The sequence below is a fragment of the Gouania willdenowi genome, chromosome 6, assembly GCF_900634775.1.
Source record: "Gouania willdenowi chromosome 6, fGouWil2.1, whole genome shotgun sequence".
Classification (NCBI taxonomy): domain Eukaryota; kingdom Metazoa; phylum Chordata; class Actinopteri; order Blenniiformes; family Gobiesocidae; genus Gouania; species Gouania willdenowi.
In genome coordinates this window covers 54065131-54079837 of record NC_041049.1, presented here as the reverse complement: position 1 = coordinate 54079837, position 14707 = coordinate 54065131, and the positions used below count along the sequence as shown (strand labels likewise).

The 14707-nt window shown below is 39.8% G+C and overlaps 1 protein-coding gene across 6 annotated transcripts in view; it reads right to left on the bottom strand.

The window, feature by feature from the left end:
• znf423 (zinc finger protein 423) overlaps positions 1–14707 on the bottom strand; it is a 165036-nt gene that overhangs the window by 68648 nt on the left and 81681 nt on the right. For 3 of the 6 annotated variants that reach the window (XM_028449697.1, XM_028449701.1, XM_028449698.1), the window contains exons 14-19: positions 13019–13585; positions 12762–12946; positions 12002–12423; positions 11712–11925; positions 10034–10118; positions 1558–1578 (exon numbers count right to left, since the gene is read on the bottom strand). In XM_028449697.1, coding sequence (XP_028305498.1) covers positions 1558–1578; positions 10034–10118; positions 11712–11925; positions 12002–12423; positions 12762–12946; positions 13019–13585 — 1494 coding nt within the window. The remainder of the gene's footprint in view (positions 1–1557; positions 1579–10033; positions 10119–11711; positions 11926–12001; positions 12424–12761; positions 12947–13018; positions 13586–14707) is intronic. The other 3 variants (XM_028449702.1, XM_028449699.1, XM_028449703.1) reach the window with 1 other exon arrangement.

Below are 14707 nucleotides of genomic sequence, written 5' to 3'. Positions count from 1 at the left end.
TATTAAGCATGTTTGGCTCCATTTTGGGAAGCTTAATAACCTGAATATGGGAAATTTTTAAACAGAAAATCGAAGCCTGTGTGTCTGTAACAAGAATAACAGAAACTTCACAACATTTTAATGCATTTTGCCACATTTTGAACATGCTAAACAAGTGTGTAGCTTAACTCCAAATGGTAAATTAGTAATTTCAATCTCTCTTTCATCAAATTCCAATAGAAATGACTATTTATGTAGTGTAGGAGGTGCAATTTTTTCAAAATACTGGTGGAGTAAAACCAAACAAAAATTAAAGCACAACAGCCGGCAATATTAGCGTAGCTGAGGTACAGCAGGGCAGAAAAGAGCTGTGGTTTTTGCAAGCCAGAGGCAGTGACTGTGGCACGCACGCGCACGCACACGCACACACGCGCATGCACACGCACACACACACGCACACACACACGAGACTAAGCCCAGAGCCACATTATCCACCTCCATTGACTCTAAAAGCTTCTTATTCGCCTCATTAAGTCTTCAGTGACACAAGAAACCACACCAGACTGCTTGTTGTCACATACACATTCATACAGATAGGTGTATGTCTGCATGCTGCATGCATAAAGAGAAGGGGGAAGGTAGGGTCACTTAGAGCACAAAGAGATGCACGCAGGCTCAGCCGCTGCCCATGGGACAACTGCTTAGTCTGTGGACCCACGTTACAAGTCAAGTGCATTAAAGATACGAGTGCACGGTAAAAGACAGGCTGACAATTTAGAACTATCACATAACCTCTAAGTAGTAAATAAACATGACCATCCATCAATGTCACCGCCAATTGGACGTCCCAATGACTAACTACACGTACGCTATTAAAAGGACTGCAGCAGCTTTATGATTTTAAACAAGACAAAAATACTTTTTTGCTTTAACTAATGTCAGCGCACATTTCTATTATTTCATATCAAAGGTAGAAGTTAAAATTCTCAACATGAATGAATTGTCCAAAGAAAATGCAACCGGGGTGTGCACTGATGCAAATAGGTAAGTAAAGCTCATAGTGAGGACACATCATTAGCTATCATACTCCACAGGGAACACAGATCCATGTGAGTTGCCACTTGATACCTCCAAGGCATCTGTGTATGCATATGTGAGTGTTTGTGTCTGTGTGCACGCACATGAGCAATGGGTACCAAGGACAATGAGGCATGCAGCTAGCAGTGAAGGCTACTTGTGCCAACATTTGGTTGGAATGGGTGAAAGTGAAAATCCTCCCTCATTCTAAAGGCTAATTTCTACTTTGTCTCATGTTTGTGTGCAAGTCAAGAAATGTTTGTCCTTTCTAGTGTCAGAAGAAACTCATCCTTAACTCACCATGCAAAGTGGCTTATGCTAATAACTGTTAGCAAATGCTCTGAATTATTAAAAAAACAAACAAACAAACAGAAAAGGCTAATGCAAATCGTTTCCTTTGCTTATAACTCTGCATAATGTTAATGGAGATGGGCAGGCAGTGAGACAGCATAATGCTGCCTTGCTCATAGTGTGAGCTAAGGAGACAGAAAGGGGACAAACCTTGCTGACAGGAGGGCTCTTCTACAGGCCATCGGATAGACAGGTGGGGATGGGGAGTAAGGAGAGAATGGGTAGGATTAGTATTTGGTACTATGAGCATTATGAACGTCTGTGTGGAGGAGGCAGCAACATAAACATGAGCTCACTGCCAACGAGGAAATCTAATGAGGAAAGAAAACACTTTTCCCCAAACATTCTCATCACCTTGCAAAGTAAAGCTGATTAAAAAAAATAATAAATGAAAGCTTGTTGCATGAATGACGACTGTACAGGAAATCCTACACTCTTCAACAACCTAAATGCACCACTTCAACAAAAACTGACTAAACTAGTCAAAGGACTGTCTCGTGTTGGGTCACGGACGCAACAGAGGGGCGTAAATTGAAAAAAAAAAAGAAAATTATTCATCATGAAAAATACATTTTGTGAGAACATTTAAATTTGCATGTGTTAGTAGTGGCAGTGAAGCCGGCGGCAATTATCATGTCCAACAGCTCATGTGTTGAGTGTGTGCACAAGAGTAAGAAACGAAATGAGCAAGTGTCTGTGTGTGTTTGAAACATGAAATCTCATGCTGTGAAATTTAGACTAAGGTGATTACCAAAGCATTAGAGGCTGCATGCAACACTCAGAACATGCTGTCAAGAACCTAAATGTGTGTGTGTGTGTGCGTGCGTGCGTGCGTGCGTGCGTGCGTGCGTGCGTGCGTGCGTGTTTTCCAAAGGTCTTTTATTATTTAAAAAATATTTTATTTTAAAGTTTTCTATAAAAAAAATAAATAAAAAAAGTATACTTTTTATTCCATTTGACAAGTACTAATTAAGAGGATATCTGTAACAAGTCCATAAAAGACATAAAAAGTGGAAAATGTATAGCAGTGATCACAAGTCGGATGACCATGGTCCAGGACCTTCTGCTTTGTATTCTGTTTTGTTTCGTAGCTATCGGGAGCTCTCTGAATGGCCCCTGGCAAAACAAAGGCAGCCAGTTGCTGGCAGAGAAAGGTGAGCTTTCACTGAATAGAGGCAGACAGATTGAAACAAGAACTCAGAGGTGCGATGCTGACAGGAAGACAGATATATACCGGTATTAATTAAAGAGTAACTGAACCCCAAAACCACTTTTTTTCTGCTGAATACAAATGTATTTGGTATGAAGTAGTGCTGTTGATTGATTCTGGTCTAACTCTCAACATTTTAGTCAAAGTATTTAAAGTGTCAGAGTGACTGCCCTCTATGGGTTGAAATCCGGCTATTACAATAGATTTTTGCTATTGGCTGAGAACAAGATCATGTGACATTTTGGGACCATTTTATGTCGCAAGCAAGCACTTTTAGCCCCGCCCCTTTTTTAAGAACAAATGTCTCTGGGCTCTACAATCTGTGGTGAGTAGGTTGGATGGAGAGAAGAGTGAATAGAGAGGTATGTTGAGTAATGAGTAGCTAGTTAGCATAGCATAGATTGTTCAATGGATATTTTATAGTATAGTATGGGCGTGTCTTAACTGCTCCAGGAGCCCCGCCCATAATCAAGGCATGTTTTGAATTTCCCTCCTAGTGGCAGGTCAGGAGAAAGCAGGAGTTAAGTTACATTATGGAAGGGAGAAAAACTGCTGAACTTTAAGTAATGAGCCATTTTCTTTGTGTTTCTGTTAAAAAGCTTGACCAGTCCACCTTAACATCCAGGTATGGTAATATAAGATAAAAGTCAAAAGTAAGATCAAATTTGTAAAAAAAAAATAAATAAGACAGGAGTCTTTTATAGCAGCAAAAAATGTTTGATTTATAAGGGTTTATAAGTGTAACAATTAACTGTTTGGGTTCATCTAGCTTAGATGGAACAAAGCAAGGCATTTACAAACCATTTTTTGTTATTAGTCAGTTTTTTATAACCGCAGTTTGTTCTCTCCTATCTCCTGAAGTTGTTTGTTTTGAAAGTCAACCACAAAGCTGTTTATTTAGCAATAGTCTGGTCACATCAACCCACGCCTGAAGGTGGCAAAAGACAGAATGAAGCAATTAAATCAAATAACCCACAAATGTACTCTAGTTCTATTCATTAAAAAGTTAATAAGAAAAAGGGTAAAGTTGCTTTTAAATACTTGGTCTTAGCTTCATGGTCTGTTTGTTGCTTCTTCTGCACAACTGTTTCTGTTCAGTTATTAACTCTCTTTGTTTCTACACGTGGAACAGATGACCGTCACTTCTTTTTTGGTAAATAAATAAAGTCTACCAAAGTCCTCTGTGCCACAGTAAAGACCAGCAAATACCAACAAAGAAACAATAAAACAATAAGGTTACTTGAAATCGACACACAAGTACTCTAAACCTTACCCACTGCTGTTTTTTAATCAATAGTAACTAATCTGATTGGGCAGGTGCACACACTGAGATAAAAACCTTCATGTTTACTGTCATCCCTCTTTTGCAGCGACGCCCTTCACCACCCTCAATGCTACTAGTTTCTTTTTCGTCCTCCCCCCCCATCTTCCCTCATAACCTCACTAACCCCCCTTTGTATCTCTACTTCCCATGGTGCCTCTCTTCCAAGTGAGGCACAGATAAATACTTTACAAATTCTTCTTTCATCTCTGTGTCCCTCAGTTTTTCCATTCCTCTCCTTGCCTTTTCCGCAAGCGTAGCTTTGTCGGGAGCTAAAAAAATTAAACAGTGTGATTACCCATGCCCCCAACACACACTTGCACATTATATGTTGCGTAATGGATTTAAGTGCTTATAAATACATCTGTTAATTGATATTAATGCTAATATTATTACCTCGTTCGATTTGATGAATGTAGTTTGCCAAATGTATTCATTACCTTCGCCAAGGAGATGACATTTTCACCAGTGCTTATTTATTTCTTTGTATGTTAGCAGGAATGTGTAAAAAGTACAACTTTTTGAAAAAAATGCAACACATTTTGACAAAATCTTAACCAAAGGTAGACTTTACATAATGTAAGATTCCATTAAACTTTGAAGGGGATCTGGATCAATATACTGATTCTGGATTACTTTCAAATATCAAATATCCTTCTCTCATCAATGACATCATTAATGGTATTCATTAAAAAAAAAAATGGGGGTGCCCATACAATTCGACCAACTGTATCATTATTAATGGGGATAGAAATGTTTTACAAGCCTTTAAAACACTCTGAGTGTTCTTGTTTAGAAATGCGGGACATTTCTCAACGATGCAAACTGTGCCAAAAAGATCTATACTGTCCATACTCTTATTTTTGTCTTTTCTTTAAAAGAGTAAAAGGTCAGTTTGTACCTCAGGCAAAAAGCAAAATACTTTCTCTTTTTGAGTCTCCCTTCGGTGAGTGGGAGAAAGATTGATCCTGAGCAGGAATGACTGTTTCACTTGTGTGCTTGGGCATTACCACTCCACCGCCCTGCATTATTCACCTATATTCCACCTGTGGCCACTGGAGCCATATTGGTTTCCTCTTCTTCCAGTACCCTGACCCCTGCTTTCTTTCAATTGATCTGACCAGCAGAAAAAGGAGACATTTTTAGCTAAAATCATGTCAGTGCCAAACAAACTATGTATTCTAGCATTGACATGACAAAACTTGGATCCTATTTCTGCTGAGATATCAAGCTCTTGACTCGATTATCGAACCTTTTGGCATGATGTCCCTTTCTTATTGTGTCTCTCTTTCTAGCCCTTCCCTCTCTCCACCTCTGGTTCTGCAGCAGGACATTGACCACATGGCGTTTTAATTAACTTGAGTTCCGGGTATAAGCTAAGGCTAGCAGGACCGCCCACAGGGTGTGACTACACAATTAAAGTAACGATGAACTTGAGGGATTTCATGGTCTTGGTTTTAAATATTAAGACTTGTCGTCAGGTCAGTATGTGTGGCACCGATGTCTGTTTCAACATCACATTAAGCAGCTCTTTGGGGGACTGTATGACAATGCTTTACCGCACTAAAGAGATTCAAATTAACCAAAAGGCCAATCTCCAACCAACAGTTTACCCATGTTGTTAGATGAATAAATATAATGACTATTGTTTCTGCCTGAACAAACAGCAATATTTTAATCCAGATATTAACTATACAATACAGTAAGAACAACACAAAAACTGCTTCATAAGAGATAAAGTGTTAGATAATGACTTTTTTTAAAATCTGTATATGTAAAGATGTCTCTGTGACTGGCTTTAGACCAAAATAAAAACTGAGCTTCCTCAGCGCATTAAAAAGAGACTCCCCAGACTTCTCACTTAGATCCTCTTTTCCTCTATCTGCCTGTATGTTGTGTCTCTTTCTCTTTCTGACAGGGTAATTAACAGGACCACAGGGGCACCATGTATTACCCATGGAGCAATATGACAATCACATTACTGGACTCAAGGCCACAGAAACCTTCCCTTTTCTCCTCCCATCCAACCTTCCCCAAAGGCCGTCGCAATGCAAACAAGATTATAGGAATAAAAATAAAATATAAATATTATTAATGGGTGAAGAACACATTTTACGTTGCACGCCTTTTACATTGGGTGTCATGTGGCTATTTAAAATACTGCTGAGTTGTGGTAATTGGTAGTTGTTAAGTATTCTTCTAATTTTCTGCTTTAGGATAATGCCAATGCTCACCTTTACATAATCGTATGGACTCCAACCACATAATGAGCTGTCATTTCACTCCCATCATGGTTATCATTCGTCATATACAATCCTTTTCATACCCTTGACACTTGAAATCCCTCTAAGAAGCCAGCGTCTCTTTGCTGACAGTATTGATCCACCGATGATAGGGATTATACAATGATATCACCTAAACCAGGAAGTTGATACCACATTTAAATCTACAACAGTGCCCCAAGGAATAAGGTGAACATGGTGCTCGAGAAACAATAGTCCAACACATTGGACTAAGGCCAAGCAACACAACTGCACCTGTTGATGTAATAGCTAAATAATACAATATACAGTAAGTGCTTGGTGTAATCATTATATAGGCAGCACTACTTTTTTTTTTTAAATAAATAAAAATCCTTCAAAGGACGAGCGGAAAAATTTAAGAGGAAATGAAGTATGACCAAAACAAAAATGAGCCTCAGTTACAGTACATTAAGAACATGTGTTCATTGTGTACATTGTACCTCTGCCTAGCGGACACATGCAGAAAATGCAGCACAATCATCCATTTGATTTGATAAGCAATCGAGAAGTAAATAAACATGAACGTTCAGGTTTGGAATAAATACTCAGGATGAAACTAAAAAAACGAGATGAAGAACAATATGAGAACATTTTATACTGTACGTCATTATGTCTGACAAAACAACGCTAGGTGACGTTCCCTCATTATAGTTTCAATACAATCTTTTTTTCATCAATGTAAGGAAGGGCTGTACAAAATTAAACAGAAGAAATAGGGCAAGTACTTAAGAATAAGCGGCTTTAATTCTATAATTAACCTGAACTCAGTTTTTGCACAATTATCACTTTAATTAACCCAAAACCTCTTGCTAAGTGTGATAGTGTGTGTGTGTGTGTGTGTGTGTGTGTGTGTGTGTGTGTGTGTGTGTGTGTGTGTGTGTGTGTGTGTGTGTGTGTGTGTGTGTGTGTGTGTGAGTTATTTATTAGCAAGGAGATGGAAGATGTTAACACTGGGAGAAAAGGAACAGACAAAGGATGGAATCTTAGCTTTGAATAAACAGACACGAGAAAATTGAGGTTGAAAAAAATAAAAAAAGGTTAAAGGTTGAGCACAGATGAGGGACACACATGCATAAAAGGTATTTGGTTGAGTAATACAAACTAGAGAATGCCGACAGAAGCAGTTGGTACGGTGGATGAGAAGTGCGAAACACTTTTACAATTGCCACAACAAATTTACAATTTTGAAAACAAATTTACATTATTAGCTAGTCCGGGACGCCGGAAGTAGGTGCAGCGAGCTGTAAAGTCACTACTTTGCTAATTTACTTACTAAGTACTTGTCAGACCGTATTTCTGAAATAGATAACGTATTGCCTATTTTGTGGACGCTAACAAAGGCAGTTACGCCGATTTTGCTCTTCTTGTGGACAGTAACTGGAGCTTTTAAACAAGGCGGAGCAGACGGAGGAATCAGATATATTCAGTCATTGTGTGCTGTATTTCAAGGACTTCAGTAAAGTTAGAAAGACATTGGCACACATTCTGATTCATCAGCTCAATAACTCGGGATAAAAAAGTGGTACAAGCACAATCTACACCTCTATCTACTCACTAACACAGAGCACATACTACACAACTGTTTTCTTCAGTAGAGTCCGTCTGCTGAGCTGAAAAAGACCCAAAGCTGTCAAAGGGCTGTGGATCGAGAGCGGTGAGAGGAGGGACCGTCTACAAAGTTCAATACCGAAAAGCAAATTTAAACAATAAAATGTAATACCTCACTGTCTTGATTTTTTCCCCCTCTGCAAATCATGTGAAATGTTTAACAATCCATCCTGATAATACTACAAAAAGCTCTTAATCAGGATTCCCGCGGATCCTTAAAAAGTCTTAAAAGGCATTAAATTCCTGAACGAAAAATAAGGCCTTAATTGTCATTAAAATTTTACCACATAAGTATGATTTTATGATTGTAAATACTCTCACATTTCAAAATAAATAATAAAACAGTCTTTTTTTTTGTAAATGTATAAACAACATGGGAAAATGTTAATTTAATGAAAATTGCCTGTCCAAAGATTTTTCTTAATTGCTTTTTTTAATGGTTTTTATTTTAAATTTTTTTTTGTATTGTTGCTGCTGTTTTATAGATTTTTGGCTATTTTTGTGGTCATATTTCAGTTTTGATTATTGATTAATTTTGTCTGTTTTTTTGTGTATTTTTGTGTGTTTACTTTGGGGGGAACCAGATGCCCGTCTGCACTAGACACTAGAAAAAATGTACCCTAAACTTATGTAATTGATGTGGCATTTTTTCCCCCCCAATTATGTTTGCTGTGAAGTTGGTCTTAAATTGAATTTCAAATGGCAATAGAAAGCCTTAAAAAGCTTTGAATTTAATTTGTCTAAAGATGTAGGAACCCTGTTAATGTAATAAAACTAAAAAAAAATGTATAATACTGATATATATATATATATATATATATATATATATATATATATATATATATATAATACTATTCCTATAAATACAATAGAATACATATTTAGGAAAAAAAACACTAGTAATTTTTCATTATATTTTATAAAATATTACAATATTTCAGAAGCTAGTGAAAGAAATATTGCAATATCGAGTATACTCGACTTGTAAAACAGAATTAATGGAGGAGAGAAACTTCACTTAGCATGGTGCAGGTGAGCATGTGTGCGAAAGGTTTTGTCTGTTCATCTTAGATTAGACAGCAAGCTGGAGAGGGAGCACACACCAGGGAGTGAAGGAAAAGTTCCTCCAGCTGTACTTGTGCTTCTATCCACTCTTCTAATATCTCCAGGCATTATCAGGCGACTCAGAACACTCCAACACACACACACACACACACGCACACACTCCCCCTGACTGACACACATGCACACCTTGAAGTGCATCAGTGACTCTGGGATTGCCTGTCAGGTCTGGCGCGGGGTGGAGGGCATGGGGTGCCGAGCATTTGTTCCCCAGAACAACTCACGGGCCCACCTCGTTAATCTCCATGACGACAGAGATGCTAAGGCAGCAAATTAGCAGCGAGCGAGGAGGGAGAAAAAAGCCTCACAGGGGATGTTCATAAAAGAACATCCAAACTACAGAGGTAGGTTTTAGCCTAACAAAATCTAGTTACACACACACACACACACACACACAGCACTTGGAAAAGCTGCACCTAGACACAAACGCACATCTTTATGACCTTTTCTAAGCTTTTAACAGATGATGATGGCACTTAAATGAAGGAGCTTAACTTCTTTAGCTCTCTTGTGCCTATTATCCTGAATGCAAAAGCCGCTGACCAGACAAATATAATGAAACAAGGCAACACATGTGCAGTGTAATGTCTCAGTTTGAAACATTAGGAAAAAACACAGCAAAAACTTTGAAATAGAACGCTATAAAAGTGGTGAAATTTATTCATTTACTTTTTTAGTTAAACTTTCTTAGACTTTGACTACTTAAATATCTGCTGATGCTTTCTAGTTAAGCGCTTCATAACATTAGCAGCACTGCTAAAGTTTTCGAGGCTTGCATAAAGCTAGAAATACTCCTTTAGCATCAGAACGAAGGATAATAACAGCTAACTCAATCTCCAGACAAAGCTTTCCAAGTTATTGAGGTGCATGTGACCAGTTTGTATGTGTTCACAGTGAGCGTGAACGTGTAAAAGAATCACACAATTGTACAACAGCTTTAAAGTTCCTGTATAGCAGGAGATGAAACGGAAAGATGTTAATTAATCTGTGATCCCTGTGATCGCACAAGAAGCCACAGCGACACCTTCGACACAGAGGAGGAAACAGACAGGTGTCACTCACCGATCATGTGATTCGCGACGTGAATCTGGATCTCTCTTTCAGTCTCAAATGTCATTTGACATTTAATGCACTGGTAGGTCTTTTTCTGCAAAACAGCAATACAGAAAACCATTTGCTGCATTCAAAATCAAACACACTTACAATGTTATATTATAAATCCAACTTTGTGATTATTAGAGTTGACGTTTTAAAAATGTAACCGTGAGAGAGAGAGAGAGAGAGAGAGAGAGAGAGAGATGATAGCATAAAAAATAGGGGGGTTTATAATGTTTATTTTTAGAGCTTTACATCAAACTAGTAGTTTGTGTGAAAAAAACAGGCTCAATGAGCCCCGCCCCCTGCTGCTCCTGAAGCCTTTGGCAGATTGCCAGAATGCATCGCGACCAAGCAAAAAGAACCAATCAGAGCTAGCTGTTGCTCACAGGCCCCGCCCCTTTCCCGGAGCTGTACCACCGTCTTTTTTTTTTTTTTTTTTTTTTTTACAGTGCATTGTCTGGAGGAGTAGAGGATGGAATTGGTGACTTTTCTGCGTGAAAGATAATTACTGCTGATTGATTTACATTATGTTTGATTTGTAATTGTTACACTAGAACTCTGTAGTGCATGTGTTCATGTGCGCGCAGCAGCCTCCTTGTGGCTGCTGGAAGTGACACTGTGTTGCTGCTGCTGCTGAGGTGTGGCCACATAGAGAGAGAGAGAAGCGCTGCAGTAATATACTTTTAACAGAGCATCTTATATTACTGTGATGTTGCTGTCAAACTAACGTTAGTTTGTTAGCTCCTCTGAGGGAGGGACTTTGGAAAGTTTGGAGGCAGGGCAAGAGAGCAGCGGGGAGGGAGGGGGAGAGAGGGATCTGAGAGTCATGGACTTCACCTTTAAAATGTGTGTGTTTTTTTTAATATTCTGAGCAAAATGTTGTAGTCGGACAAAGGGGGAGTACTTCGATTCAAAAATAAGAGAAAGAGGGTACTTGAGCCAAAAAAGTTTGAGAACCACTGCTTTAAATAATAGGCATTCTATTTACTTAAGTATTGATGAGTAAGGTGTATTATTTTCTTTTTTTTTTTTTTTTAAGAAAAAACTAAAAAAGATGGAGACACTCAAAGGAAATGAGAGCGAGAGAGGAAGTTTCTGTTTGTCCATTCAGAGCACATCAGACTCACTCATGTACGAACATACAAAATACACAATGGCCTTATTTCCACCAACTTGCTGCAGCTTTGTGCCGTTAGACTAAGCAGAAACAAAGATGCAGGTAAGACAGAGGGTCTCTGGAAACTGTCTGATACAGACACACAAACACACACACACATGGGCGACACACAAACACACACACAGGTAAGGTCCCGGGGAGCCTGACTGTCAATATCAAGTAGAGCGAATCGCTCCCAAAATACCTCAGCGCGCCCCAACTGCAGAACCCAGTGGGGCTCAGCCAACCCACTCCAACATGCACACATGCAAGCAACAGATACAAGGCCAGACATTAACAACACATGCACACACACTTTTCTTAATCTATTTAACACATGTTCAGTCTCCAGTTCTGCACTGGACATATTGGTTTTGTCTAATATAGGGATGCATGGTTTGTGAAAATATTCAGACAAATGTAGTCTCTTGTTTTACTGATTCCCACACTATACACCTAGTTACACACCTCTGGAAAATGTCTCACCTTAGGTGCAGGTGAGGCCTCTGCCTTCTTTCCTGCTGCGCTCGTTTCCGGGCTGACCTCAGGATGATCCGTCTGGACGTGACTCTCCAGGTCCTCCACGCTTTCAAACTTCACACCACACTCTGGACACCTCAGCCCGGCCAGGCTCTTCTCTCCTTGTGAGTCTCCGGGGGTGAGGGCCCCTCCCTGGCTGGGACTCTGACCATTTGTACCCCTAATTTGGATAAATATTTATATTTCAAATAAATACATCAGAAGTCTTTATCAAAGCTTCTTTTGTTGGTGCCTACCTGCTCATGCAACCAGCACAGAGGCCATAAGGCAGCCCGTTCACATCAAGCTTGACCAGCTCGCCTTTGTTCTTGAACTCCTTAAGGCAGAACGCACACTTGTACAGTTTATGTGGATGAAGCTGCCCATTAGGGGATGAAGAGGCTGAGCCGTTTCCTCCACCTGGCCCAATGTTCCCACCTCCTCCCCCGGCTCCTGCAATGGCAGGACCAGTGGAAATCTTCTGCATGTGAAAGGTGCCGTGGATCTTTAGCTCCAGCGTGGAAGTGACAGTCTGCATGCAGACAACGCAGCGGAAGCCTGTGAGGGAGTTGCGGAGGTCAGGGTGCATCTGACAATGCTCGATGAATTCCTCCTCACTCTGCAGGGGCATCTTACAAATCCGACAAGTTCCTGTGTCCAGGCTTTTACTGTGAGTCACCTAGGGAGGAAAATCACAATAACTGGTTACCATTATGAACTATACTTATGCTCAACAAATGACATTGGATTGGTGTTTTTCTGCATTACAAATGGCTATTTTAGAATGTTTTTTACATATGTTTGGTGTATACTAGTAAAAGCAGCCAATTAAAAATTAGGATCAAAAGAAGACAGAAAATACAAATTTCCCTTAAGAGCAAAGTGAAAGCATGCATTTACACAGACTGCTGCAGTGTTGAAGCAGTAGGGGAATCCCTACTATGTTTATTTTTCCAACTGGACCATGTGTGCGCTGCATGTATGTCGTTATGAAAGAGCTGGAGAGTGTGAGGGCACCTTGTGTTCGGTCAGTGTCAGCAGTGAAGGGAATCGCTCGCCGCATATGGGACACATGTAGTGTTTGGCAGGACCGCGGTGTGTCTGAGCGTGCTCACGCAGGCCACTTTCAGAGAAGAAGGTTCTTGAGCACACGTTGCACTTGTGGTTCCCTTTTATAAAGTCTGCCTTCTTTTTTCGAGAACCTGGGATAAATAGTGAGGGAATGTAATAACAATAACATGATTCAAATGGTGTAGGAGGGAGTGATTTGTTACCAGCATCATCGTCCCCGGGGCGGATGTTGTGGTCTCGCAGCCGATGGTTCTGCAGGAGGGACTCCATGGTGTAGGCCGCTCCACAGATATCACAGGCGTACATGGGCTCGGAGTTGTCCAGCTCCTCCTCACCCCCACTCGCCTCGTGGCTGTTGGCTGCATCTCCTCCTTGGTTCGACCCTCCTCCCAAGACTGAGCCCTTCAGCAGCATGTTCTGCAGATCAGCTTGTTCGGCGGCCGCAACTGTTGCTCTGTCTGCGCTTCCTGCACCCCCGTTGCCTCCCCCTCCTGCACAGCTTCCTCCTCGCTTTGAGGACTGCACCAACCCATTAGGCGTCCCGTTCTGACTCCCGCTGCTTCCCGTGCCACCTCCGTTGCCGGTGATGTTGCCGCCATCGAAGATGCAGTGTTTTTCTCTCAAATGTCTCTCAAGCAGGGACATGGCATGGAACGCTTTGCCGCAGAAGCGACATGTGAGCTTTTTGCTGTGCGTAGTTATGTGACACTGGAGCTCCACTTCTGTTCCAAATGTTTCACCACAGAAGATGCATTTTCTGGGCTTTAGACCTGCAGGAATAAGATCAGTGTTACTCTAGTACGAGTTCAACCTGCATTGCTGGAAATGCACAAACGTAATTGAAACGTTGCAAATATTGGTGTCCGATCCAACTTTTTGAGTTCCGATGCGATATTGATATTGCTGCCTTGAGTATTGGCCGATACGATATTTGCAGGAATAATTTTTTGACTTATTTTGGACTGTGGAATGTTAGTAAAGGCTTGACCTCGTGATATTACTCATACAGAGAACAGCAGCAACAGTAGGAATGAGGAAAACTGACCTTTTTATAACACACTTTTCAACCTCAAACATAAGAATATTCTACAATTGAATATTATGAAGAAACAAATTCATTAGAAGACTGAAAAATATTAAAATAACTTTAATAAATCTAATTAAATTTTTTTATTTTTTTTAAATGTACGTGCAAAATAGCCACTAGTTTAACTTAAACATAGGAATATTCTACTATTAAATATAATGAATTAATAAAATAATTAGAAGTCCCTGAAAAATTACCTCAATAAATCTAATGAAAACAAAAACAACACCAAAAAACGTGCAAAATAACCACTAGTTTAATTTCAACATAGGTATATTCTACAATTGAATAGAATAAATAAAAATTGTATTTTGAATTTAATAAAAACAAGTTAAGCTTTTAGTGCAAAATTCAAGTAGACTTCAGTTATTTCTTTGCAGTCATAGTTATGTCAGCTGCTGGATAGAAGTGCTGGAGCGGAGTCTGGAATCAACTGCTAGTAACATAGCGCTTATATCTGTATTATATTTGTACATTTGTATTATTATTATCTCTTATTTCATTTTATTTTTCTATTGTAATGTGTGTGCTTGTTTAATTAACAGTCTTTTACTTAACTCACTCACTGCCATTGACATACATACTGTATATGTCATTTAAAATCCAAATGTTCGCTGCTACCAGCAGCTCATAGCAGCGCACATTGGACCAGAGCCTGTGTGGACCTAACTGGACTGTTGAGAGTGTTGCAATCGTGAGAGAAAACGATCAACAAACCGGGGTAAGCGGTGTGTGACACATGTCCGGGAGGAGGAAGAAGTTGCGGGTGCAGGAACTGACGGAGGTACTTGTGAGGAAGGTCAAA